Source organism: Nesoenas mayeri (assembly GCF_963082525.1).
Source record: "Nesoenas mayeri genome assembly, chromosome: 2".
NCBI lineage: Eukaryota > Metazoa > Chordata > Aves > Columbiformes > Columbidae > Nesoenas > Nesoenas mayeri.
In genome coordinates this window covers 11,188,511-11,200,618 of record NC_137543.1, presented here as the reverse complement: position 1 = coordinate 11,200,618, position 12,108 = coordinate 11,188,511, and the positions used below count along the sequence as shown (strand labels likewise).

At 37.3% G+C, this 12,108-nt stretch overlaps 1 protein-coding gene across 3 annotated transcripts in view; it reads right to left on the bottom strand.

Moving 5' to 3' along the window:
- Positions 1-12,108, bottom strand: part of ASAP1 (ArfGAP with SH3 domain, ankyrin repeat and PH domain 1) — a gene marked incomplete at both ends in the record, with an annotated part of 132,326 nt that overhangs the window by 25,874 nt on the left and 94,344 nt on the right. For all 3 annotated transcript variants that reach the window (XM_080339328.1, XM_080339329.1, XM_080339330.1), the window contains 6 exons: positions 1,625-1,740; positions 3,328-3,413; positions 5,565-5,751; positions 6,554-6,645; positions 7,474-7,607; positions 9,165-9,328. In XM_080339328.1, the coding sequence (XP_080195454.1) occupies positions 1,625-1,740; positions 3,328-3,413; positions 5,565-5,751; positions 6,554-6,645; positions 7,474-7,607; positions 9,165-9,328 (779 nt within the window). The remainder of the gene's footprint in view (positions 1-1,624; positions 1,741-3,327; positions 3,414-5,564; positions 5,752-6,553; positions 6,646-7,473; positions 7,608-9,164; positions 9,329-12,108) is intronic.

Below are 12,108 nucleotides of genomic sequence, written 5' to 3'. Positions count from 1 at the left end.
AGAGAGCAATTCTTTGAGATGTCTAAAGAATCAACTCAATAAATTTCAGTATTTTCAGCAGAATAATTTCTAAAAGTGATCAAAAACATCTATTTACTCTATAGCAGCTGCAGCTTTTTAAGTTTCCACTTTAAGTGCTTGTGAATTTCACGTATCATCAGGTTCTTTCTGAACAGCAGCATCTGCTGGGACAGTTCCCAAATCCCTCCTAACCAGCCTAGCAGAGAGTATAAAGAAATTTAGTAATTTCCATCTCCACTCGACTCCTTTGCCAGTTAAACTCTTCCATGAATAAGCAGGAAAAGCAAGCAGACAGGATAAGATAGCTTAAAAAAGAAAACTGTTGTAGGAGTAAAAAATGAAAAGCAAGCACACTTTACTTTGATCAATACATGGTGCTTTGAAGCTTGAATTTGAAGACAGAGAACCTGTTCTAAGATAACATTTGAACAAGAATAATGTTAAAACTTTCTAGCTATTTTGTCCTACTAAAGGCTATAAAATGGTTTACATTTTAAAGTAATTCCTGCTCAGAAAGAAGGGGATATCTGAGCACTCTGGAAGGTCCTCTGCTCTGGCGCAACATCCTCCCTCTGTGCTCAGTAGCATGTCTAAGGGAACAAAACCAACCTCCACATCCCACCCTTATGTGGTCAAATCTTAGGTATAATTTATTCTTAGAGTATAGCTGTAAATGCCATGGAGCTGGAACAGAGTAACTCTACATCATATCCAGATTGTAAAGCATTTCTGTGTTTTGGAACTGAAAACAGTCAAACTGAGGTGTCCTAAGTGAATATATCTGTGTGTAATATCACATATAGAATGTCAGTCATGAATTCTAGACAATACAAAGCATTCATCTAGAAAGGCCTATGAATTTCAAAGAATTAAGATCCCTGAAAGGAGGATTCCTTATGGAAAGATACAAGATGGGTTAGGAGTTTTAATAGGAAAAGGAATGAAAATACAGTATATCTTAACCAAAGTTAACAGATAACTTAAGAGACTACATAAATTCCAACCTTTCAACCTTTTAGTATAAACCCGATGTTTCAAGGCCTAAGGAAGATATGCAGTTCCCATGTGAGAGCATTAAACAAAACAAAACAACAACAAAAAAAACCTCGAAAAGGTAAGAACATCCTTCTGGCATCTACGCAGGAGGGAGTTCAATAGAAGGACCAATAAACACTCTTAAGCTTGTTCAGATAGTTCTCCCATTTTCTTAATTAGGGACATACCTGATAAAAAAAGGTGACATCAAATTCTTTGAGTTATGATAATATCAGAACATATTTTAAGGATTTATAAAAAGGCCAAGGAAATGGATGACTTCTGCCACTGAACTACAGATTTAAATTTATACATCAGTTTTTTTACTGAGCGGTGGAGGAAAATGACGGCGATGAGGAAAGAGAAAGAAATAAAAGTTCATACTCTTCAGTTTGCACCAACTGTTCAGAAAGTTTCCATCTTATACCAAAAACTGACAGAATGCAAATGTTTTATTTTTCCTTTTAAAAGTTCACTTAGCAGAGCAAGACATAACTGAAAGTGGTTTAAATAGTGGAAAGAGCATTTTAGGAAATCTTGATTTCCAAGTATTAAATAATGAACTTACCTAGATCAAGAGTTGGCTTCCCCCTCAAAAGCAACTTCAAACACTCCGGTTTATTATACATACTGCAGTAGTGTAGAACTGTATTACCCAATGCTGTTTGCTTATCCAGGTTTCCACTAAATATAAAAGAAAAAACAAGAAAAGTATAGTATGCTGTGCTATTCATTTCAGATCTAGAATGCTTATAAATAATAAATGGATAAATACTTTATTGGGCAAATGTGAAGTAGAAAGAAATATTTTGAAATGATTACTTTCAAAGATTATTAAGAATAGTTCCAAGCATAGTGGGAATTCCTGAGCTGTGGCTGAACTAAGCATTTACAGATGTTCATTCAAAAAAGAAAAAGAAGTGAAACTAAAAGATTCAAATCTGGTTCTTTGTAAACAGGCTAAATTAGCCCAACAGAAAGCATCTGAAAATCATTTTGATGCAGTCAGAATAGGTTAATGGGTCCCACATCTTCAAGGCACTACAAAGGGGTGGCTGTGGGGATGAACAGAAGGGGACACACTGGGTTAGGGAAAGACAAGCTGTGCAAAGGAGTTTTTTTTAAAACTGTACTTCTTTTAGTTTTCAATTTCTAAAACCAGGTTTCTCAAACAATGTTAATGACATATTTGGATCGATAGAATACACTTATAAAAATGAAAAAAGCTCAGAAGATGACAGCTTTTCTTCCACTCAGTATCACCCATATTGAACAGTAAGTGCAGAGCCCAGATGGTTGTAAAGATGGTCTAAATTTGAGACTAAGACAAAAATACAGACAACTGACAGAAACACGTAAAAGACAATGGTTGTCTGAAGAAACTATGAAGCTTTATAACTAAACAAAAACATTTTAAATAATCGTACAAAATAGCAAATCCTTTAATAATGCTCTAAATAATTATTTGGGCTTCTAAAAGATTTTTCAAATCTTATTCTCAAACAGCTTGCAAATGTGAGTAGCTTACTTTTTATTTTAGTTTATTTTTTGCTTTTACAACACTTCTACAATAAGTCATTAGCTCCATTTAACATGAGGGAGTAGTGGCAGGATGACATTTAAATAAAGGTTACACAGCTAATCCGCACAGCCCAAGAGATGGTGTCAGGAACATGGATTCCAAGTCTGTGCTCTTACTGTAAAAGCCCAAATCTCCTCTCAATTACTCCCCGTATACAAAGCTACATACATTTATTAGAGAGAGGAAGGAAATAATTATTCATTGACTGCATTTCAACAGCAGGTATGACTTGTTATGCTGAGGGAAAAACAAAAATTGAAATGATCCTCAAGCCTTCCCCCCACCAGCTCAAGCCAACTGAGCTTCTCTTCATAATTTGATGAGTTTTATTTCCTTGCCTGTGTCCTGTTTACTTGTCAACCCTCCTTTACCTGAACTATTGGTTTGCATTGTTTGATGCTGTGATGTGTTCTAAATCAATGTTCTCCTTTGCTCTACGTAGGTTTTTTTTTTCCTTTCATCCTATTTTTATAGGTCACTTTCCATATTTTTAATCTACACTTCTTTCCCTCTCTCTACTCATGAGGAGCACAAAGGTCAACTCAAAGGTATTAAATTCCACTCTGTTGAAACATACCTAAGGAGAACTATCATTAGTGATGAGTAAACGCAGTCCAAAACACTGCAAGGATAGCTCTGAACATCTACATTTTTCATGCACAATTTAATGAAAAGTGAGGAATCCATACCAGTTTTGTACAAGGAAGTCAACCAGATGGAGAGAGGTTTGGTCAGCAGTCCGGACTGCTAAATGAAGTGCTGTTTCACCTGGCTCCTAAACACACGTAAACACAAGTTAGATTTTTGTGTCTTATTTCTGCAAAGCTTATAATACGAGACCTACCAAGATATATGTAACTGACTCTCTTACAAGAAGTCTTTCAACAGAAAGATAGTATTCAAAAATTACGACAAATACAGTTATTGCCTTTCTACTTCCTAAAAGACATCACATGCTTCAAAGGAAATTGCATCACTCTTCCTGAGATTGTAGCTTTCTTGAAACCAATCTTCCCTTTTTCCCAGCTGGATGGAACAATTCTCAGGAGCCTTTAACCCTTTTGGCTACTAGTAACTAAAAGGGATCTTGTCAAGGACTACTGAGTGAGTGTACAGTATTTGCTGCATTCTGACACCTCAGTGGGCACCAAGCACAGCCACAACACTATTTCCTACAAAACCAGTGAAAAAACACACAAAAATCAAAGTCCTACACACATACAATCTCTTATAGAACAACAGAATGGCTGAAGTTGGAAGGGACCTTTGGAGGTCATCTGCTCCAACCCACCTGCCCAAGCAAGGTCACAGTATCACAGTATGTTTGGGATTGGAAGGGACCTCAAAAGATCATCTAGTCCAATCCTCCTGCTGGAGCAGGAACGTCTAGGCGAGGTCGCACAGGAACATGTCCAGGCGGGTTTTGAATGTCTCCAGAGAAGGAGACTCCACAACCCCCCTGGGCAGCCTGTTCCAGTGTCTGTCACCCTCACTGAGAAGTTTTTCCTCAAATTTAAGTGGAACCTCTTGTATTCCAGCTTGATCCCAATACCCCTTGTCCTACCATTGTTTGCCACCAAGAAGAGCCTGGCTCCATCCTCGTGGCACTCACCCTTTATACATTTATAAACATTAATAAGGTCACCCCTCAGTCTCCTCTCCAAACTAAAGAGACCCAGCTCCCTCAGCCTTTCTTCATAAGTGCTCCACTCCCTTAATCATCTTTGTTGCCCTACGCTGGACTCTCTCCAGCAGTTCTCTGTCCTTCTTGAAGGCCACCTACAGCCAGTTGCCCAGGACCATTTCCAGATGGCTCTGGAGTATCTCTAAGGATGGAGACTCCACAATGTCTCTAGGCAAATCATCCCAGTGCTCAGTCACAGTCAAAGTGTTGCCTGATGTTTAGAGGGAACCTCCTGTGTTTCAGTCTGTACCTACTGCTTCTTAACTGCAGTCAGCATTCCAGTTGGTGTTCATACCTGTCTAGATGTCACTAACTGTAATAGCTGAGAAATGCTAAGGAACTAATTCTGTAGTAACTGCTATGGATGACAAATATAGAAAGTCTACCTTGTTCTGCCTTGTAGTTTGAGAATCTGTAACGTGCTTCCACGATAAGCACCCTGTGATATCTCAAGTGCTGAGACTATATAGAACTTATCTCTCCACTCAATACAGACCAGCACTCTGTCCTTTGCCAAGTTTGCTGTTTTCACAGAACTTGTTGAAAACATTTTCTGAGATCTCTTCCAGTTGAGTTTGAAAGCAATGACAGAAAACATTGGTGCTGTGTAACCTCTTGGTTGGTATTTATAAAAACAGGTTACACTGCTCTTGAGCAACATTTCTGCATGGATGCTTGAGGTCAACCTGGACTGATTTTCCTGAAAAAACTTTCTGACTTCAGAGGAAGATCAAAAGTATTCAGAATTTAACCTTCCTGGTTGAAGCAAATTGTACTTTCTCAGAAGCCGTGAAGGCATTAGATTTACCCTTTCCTCACAGAAACAGCGACTTGTATACAGTCAATAACATGTTCCTTCGGCAGCTACTTTAAAAGCAGATATGATGCAGTCTGTGATATGAGGTGACCCTGACTTATCACGTCAAGCCCTCTCTCTTTGGGCCTTTTCCTAAAAGGCAGGTACTGCAGAACAGGTGCTTTACAATCTACTACAGTTGCACCTAGAACAGCGTATGATATCACTATCGCAATTCACACTCCTTTAGATGAACTGATGACAACAGATACCGTGTTCGTTTCCCTCCCCACAGGGATGTCGCACTAGGGAATGGAAGAAAAAACTCACCCTTTTCATCTGTTATTTCTCTTGTTTTAGCATCTAAGCTAGCAGCCCCAGGCCCTGGACATTTTATAAATACACATTATTTAAAATACTTGGCTTTGTTTACCTGATCAGCTTACCTGTCCAGGCTCTAACAGTGGCTCCATTAGCTCTACCCCCTCTGCATAGACTTGAATTAGTGCAAGTAAATCCCTGGATTTGACAGCCTCAAGTAATTCGCTCAGTTTAGCTGCTGCAGATGCACAAGTCTTCCTAGAGAACTTATGATCTACATATTTAGCAGTGATAAATTCTTTACGCGCAGTCCTATGGGGTGTGAAAATAGACCTCAGTTTAGAAATTTTTAGAAAAATGGGTCAATGATTTAAATTTAAAATCATCTTGCCTAACTCAGGAGCTGGGAAGAGGAAAACTATCAGATAAAGACTGTGTTATTTATTATTGTAATGCAAATCTTTCTTGCAAACAAGCCCAAAATAAGATACATATTCAATTTTATCCTGCCTTCTTGTTACATATGAAAATTACTCTGACTCTGAGGACTAAGAGCAAAGAAAAAACAAAGTCTGAAGTGTGATTTCTCATGGAAACATATATACATGTTAAAACCAGGATAAGAATGAAAAACATGCTAAAAACAGGATAAAAGAAAAAAAAAAAAAAGAATCTAGAAAACAGCATAAAAGATTAAAAAGTCTTTGGTGGCAAAACCACATCTGTTATGCTCTCTGTGCAACTCCTGCACCAGGGAAAGGGAGAAAAGGCTTGTCCACACCTGAGGACACAGCACCTGAAGCTCCTGCCATTTAGTCCCACTGTGTTTGTCACATGAGGGTACACTACAAAACTCAAAAACACTTAACATTCAAAATAATGACTCTTAAAAACCAAACTTAAAGTTTTCTACACTGAGAAGCTGAGGCAGCTTAAATATGACTACATGACAAGAGACTCAACTTCTAAGATACTCCACAGCTGGAGTAAAAAAAACCTCAGTGGTCTGCCATCCTGGCCCTCCTCTGGTTTCATTACTGTTTAAGACATTTTACATCACATATATATTCCATAGTAAATTTAATGTTAAAAAATTTAGAGATTCAAAACTTACATATCACTGGATGGACTGGGTTTAGGTGAAGGACTAGGTAAATTCCCTTCCATAATTTCATTAAAACTAGTATTTCCTACATTCTTGGCCAGCTGCAATACAAAAAAATTACATACATATATAAGAAGGTGGTTTTTTTCTGAGTCTAAAGGCAATTTAAAAACTGGACTATAAATGTGCATTTTCCACACTTAATAAAAGATGGAACACACAGGATTGCAAAATTAAAGCACTAGATTATATTTAAATAGAAAGTAATTAAAATATTTTCAAGTGTGAATGTTATCATTGCAGAAGTTATTCAATAGGCTTCAGAGTCACAGCTCATTAATTGTATTTCAAGACTATCTGCCTCCAATATGAAACAGAATGAGGCACCAGCAGCATGAACCTTGAACCAGTGCTGGTGCACCCATCAAGAAGCTACTCTGGGAAAGAAGTTCAGGCCTGCTGGAAAGTCATGCTTAGTAAAATTTGATTTAAATGAATAGTAACTGTGCAAACATCTCAAGACTTCAAAAAGAGTACTTGTGCTAATGTTAAACCTTTTTTTGAGCAGTCCAGCATAAGATTCCTCTCATTACTTTAAGGTTACAGGGTTTTTTCCAGCAAATTAAAAGATTCATCAAACATTTTTCTGTCAAAATTAGCAATGATCATTCTCACTGGTCAAGTTAAGTTAGCTTTATTTTCTTGTTTTTAAATCACATGAGATTTTTAAGACTGTCTTGATTTAGGGTCAAGAGCAGCTAATAACAGGCAACATTCTGACAGCACTAATCACAACACAAGCCACTGTTCATTCCGCAAGTGACAAGTGGTCAAAAGCATCAAAAATGCATAAGAGCAAAATCCCTCCCAAAATATAGGTAGAGGTCAATATTTGACTAAGAAAAATAACCCAAATTAAAGAAACGTACCAAGAGTTCAGACGTTCCTAATTTGTCTAATTCCAAAGACTGGATTCGAGAAATGTGGACACCCATTTCTCTGTGTATTCCAGAACACTCAATGCAGGTTAAAATGCCCAAATTAGTTGATAGCCATGTTGGATCTGTAGAATTGAGAAACAAAATGTTTAATCGAAGTTGAAGCAAAGGTATTCAATGGTGGTAAGAAATCCCAGTGTATTCTGAAAAGATTCCTCATTTAATGCTTTAGCAATGGAAACAAATTAAGAATGTTCAAAATTTCTCCAAATTGCAGTGCAAATTTAATCATAAATTGCTACCAAGGGAACTGAGTTCTCCAGATTTAAGGACACTCCCAAGGGCACTGAATTTAGACTTATAAAGCCACACTGAATGACCACATATAAATACATTTTGGTTTTGGTTTTTGTAGAAAGAAAGCAAGGCTTTTGTTTCCTGTTTTTAAAAGGAACAGATCTCCTAAATTCCAGTGTTGGCCACCTCTGAAGTTTTTATCTTCTTTAAATAAAGCTTTAAATAGTCTTTCTTCATAGAAAACTAAACATAGCATCTTCCAGTAAGTAAAACAGTAGAAACAGTATAGAAAATTGAAGGAATGCTGGCTAGTCCAGAAAGGAGAAAATGCCGTCATGGAGGAGATCTGCATGTAATATTCAAATAGATCTTATTCTATGAATGCCACATAAGAAGCAAGATCAGTTTTTACGGATAAGAAGAGGTTCAAGACATATTTTGGATACATACATGTCTTCAAATTAGTCTCTTCTTTAATCCTAAATAGTAACTGATAGAACATTATGTCAGAAGTTTTAAAGCAGCAAGCTGGGGTGCAGAAGTGAAGCTTAAAGACTTCACTATAAACTACGAGATTCATAAGAACTGTAATCTGAAATTTCTGTAGCTTTACATGATGAAACAGTTGAATTAATCAACTCCAGGATTTGACACGATTATATTGGACTTTGTATTTTTATCTAGGTATTTCTTATTGGTTCTGCATCAGTAAGCATCTTCAAGACTCATCCTATCTACTCAGTTCTAAATTAGTATCTCCTTCCTGAAGTGTCTTTAGATGTGAAAGCTGTCACAGCCACCAACGATCACACCGATGCAGCAGTTCGATGACAAGTGGACTCTTCTCCAGCTCTAAGTGACACACAACTGACATGTAACTGTCCTTCTGCAGCTATAATCCGAAAGGATGCCAAGTCTGGGTCTCATTCTTTGCACAAGACTACTTATTCAGCCTCTCAATATTTTTGATACTGCAATTCCAATAGTCTCAGGCCAAGATAAAACCTCAGATTAAGATCCTGGCCAGGTCAGTTTTTCCACAATCATTGTCTAAGCATTACTCACTTCTACTTAGTAGCATGCACAGGATCAGTGATGCCAAGCAACTTCCATTCAAGTGCAACAAGCATCTAGCGACAGTGCAACAAGAACAGTTCAAACTCCAAAGGGGCTTGAACTGCTGGAAGTAAGCACAGAAAACACACAAAAATATTTTAGTGAATTAAATGGAACTAACACATGAAAGTCATATTTGTTCTTTTAAAAATAGGCTGATGACCGATCGACACATCACTTAGAAAAGCAGTTTGCACTCTATAAACATTTATTTGAAGAAATTTCATTGCTCCCAACGAGAAGTTGATGGCATGAACAAACTGAGATACCTGGTGAGCCACAATCACAACAGACTTCATTGCCGGGTAATCTCTGTATGTCATCAATAATGGCTTTGGTCAGATCCTCTAAACTGTTTTCCCCTGTGCTCTGCTCTCCACGGAATGCCATATTTAACGCTTCTTCTTTGCTGTTCGTCAATACTGATATCCATCTAGCACAAGATAAAGACCTTAATGAAGATCTGCATTTGCAAAAACAAGTTAATCTATAAACCATAGAAAGTTTGCCAGAAACAAAATAATAGTAGGAATATAAGGGAAGATTATATTGTGCGAGAGACTGAGTGGGGAAAAAGTGAGAGACAGAAAGGAAATAATTGAGAAAAGGTAAGTAAAAATGAGGAAAGACAGAAAGTCTTAATTCTAATGTCCCTTTGAGGAACAATTTTAAAGCTAAAGCAATGCAGTCCTTAGGTTCCTCAAATAAGCGAAAAGCTGTTGAAGAGAAAACGTGCAATTAAGCTCCTGTAAATTTAACTGCTTTAAAAGTAGGTGCCGAAGATCTTCCTGAAGTCTATCCCATTATTAAAAGGGAAAATTATAACCACTGCTTTCTCCAGCGTGCATCTCTCTGTGCACGGAAGAGACAGCAAGCATGTTTCTGAATCTGTTGAGGTTTGTTTGCTGCCTTTCAAAATGCAGGTCTCAGAGCACTAATCAGAGCCAGATCATAATGTCCAAATTAATGAAAATTGCCACGGCAACAAATGGGGTAAAGGAAGAGAAGGTGACAGAAGAGCAAGGATATTGATAGCCAAAGTAAAATTTTAAGAGCAACTGTTGACTGCAACAAATCAAGACTCTCCAATGTAATGATATTTCAGGCACTAGTTTCCCCTCCCCAACCACTCTGTAAGTTTTTCTTTACACAATAATGTTCAATTAAAAACAAACAAAACTCTTCTGGGTGGCTGCTGCCCTACAGGTGGAATTAAAGAAGGGAAAGCGGTTACACTGAGGACAAACACATTGCAGACGCTGTGTTCGCTAATTTAGAAAAAGAACATGTTAAACAAAGTATCCTCCCAGGTATAGTGATTTAACATTTTTTAGATCTACTGCAAATACACATTTTTCACACAGAAATATTTAAAGTTGGCATTGTCCTCAATCCACTTCCTGTTCACAATAATATCGTAATTATCCGCAATCATCAACCTCTGAAATGTGCTAAGATGCCTACAGTCAACTAAAAAAAGAAACTTCAGACTGAAAGTCATAATTTCTCACCGAAATAATAATTCAGAGATAAGCTTTAAAAGGTTTCATTGGGAAATGTATGTATATACTCTTGCGATACAGATTCAGAGCATGGACTTGTAAATGGGCACTGTCTATTCTATACTTCATATATATATATATATATATATGTTTTTAAAAATTGTATGGGGAGAGAATAATCTGGAAACTTATACTTACAAGAAAATGCTTTAAAAATTATTGAAAAATCAACCTTAAAAATCAAAGAGAAATTTAAAGTTTTGAAAATAAACTTGCTTCATATTTTACATGCTGAAAACAATGTATTTACATTAATAGTTCTCTAGTTATATGATAAAATATAAGAAACCCCACTAGATGGCGATCTTCTGCAATTTTTCTAATTAAATCCAATGTTAAAAAAAAAGATGTGGCAGTATCTTGCCTCTAATATTACAGTAATGTTTGGTTAAACACACAGAGTAAAATAATCATTAAACTCAAGACAGACAACATTCATCCTGACATTTGTCAACAATTCCTTTCAGGGTTACTATTTGATTAGTTTGTTAAAAAGGCAGAATTTGAATAAAACTCAACTATGTGGTAACAATTAAAAAATTATTAGGCACAATTAAAATAAAGACAACATGACTGAGGCAGCTGTTAGTTTGATACAGATTTCGATATTATGGGTTTCTAAACTGTACGAGCAATAACGTCTTTTGGCTGTGTTTCCTCAGCTGAAGGAATCCACTCCAAGGCTGGATTTAGTGTCACCTGGGACAGTCAGAGCCAGAGGCCCTGCAGTGCCAGCTCGTCCCAGACATCGCCAGCAAAACCCACTTAACACAATCACAATAATGGACACAAGAGGTTCCACTTAAATTTGAGAAGAAACTTCTCAGTGAGGGTGACAGACACTGGAACAGGCTGCCCAGGGGGGTTGTGGAGTCTCCTTCTCTGGAGACATTCAAACCTGCCTGGACACCTTCCTGTGTAACCTCATCTGGGTGTTCCTGCTCCGGCAGGGGGATTGGACTGGATGAGCTTTTGAGGTCCCTTCCAATCCTTAACATTCTGTGATTCTGTGATTCCTGACTACTGATGCCATTTACACAAGAAGTCCCCCCAGCTGGTCATCAGCCCTTCCTGTATGCAGGCTGTACACTCAGAAATAAACAATTCAAATCAGTAAATATATTATTTCAGTGTCAGTAGTTTATAAAAACTTGCCTTATGACTGATATTCTTCCTCTTTTTCTTGTCTGTACTAGTTGTTTGGGGTTTTTTTCCCTAATTTTTTAAAAAATGTATTTGCTTTATCTGCCAGAGCAGTGATGGACTCACCATCCTTGGAGGGTTTAAAAGACAAGTAAACGAGGTTCTTACAGACATGGTTTAGTGCTAGAGGTTAGGTTGTGGTTGGACTCGATGATCCTGAGCGTCTTTTCCAACTGCAATGATTCTATGACTATGTTTTATTTCACAATGCCATCGGGGTCAAGCTAACAGTCAAAAGCTTCTGATAATACTTCTTAGTGAACTTTCGAATCATTTAAAAATGACTGAAATCTTACAGAACCACTTTGCCGTTTATCTACAATAGGACAGGGTCACTAATCTTCTGCTACACTACTTTTTCTCGATCTCTGAAGTTACTTATGATCCTTTACGGCATTTTGTTTGCTGGAGATTCCCAGTTTTGAAGAAACTTGTGAGGTTAAACAAA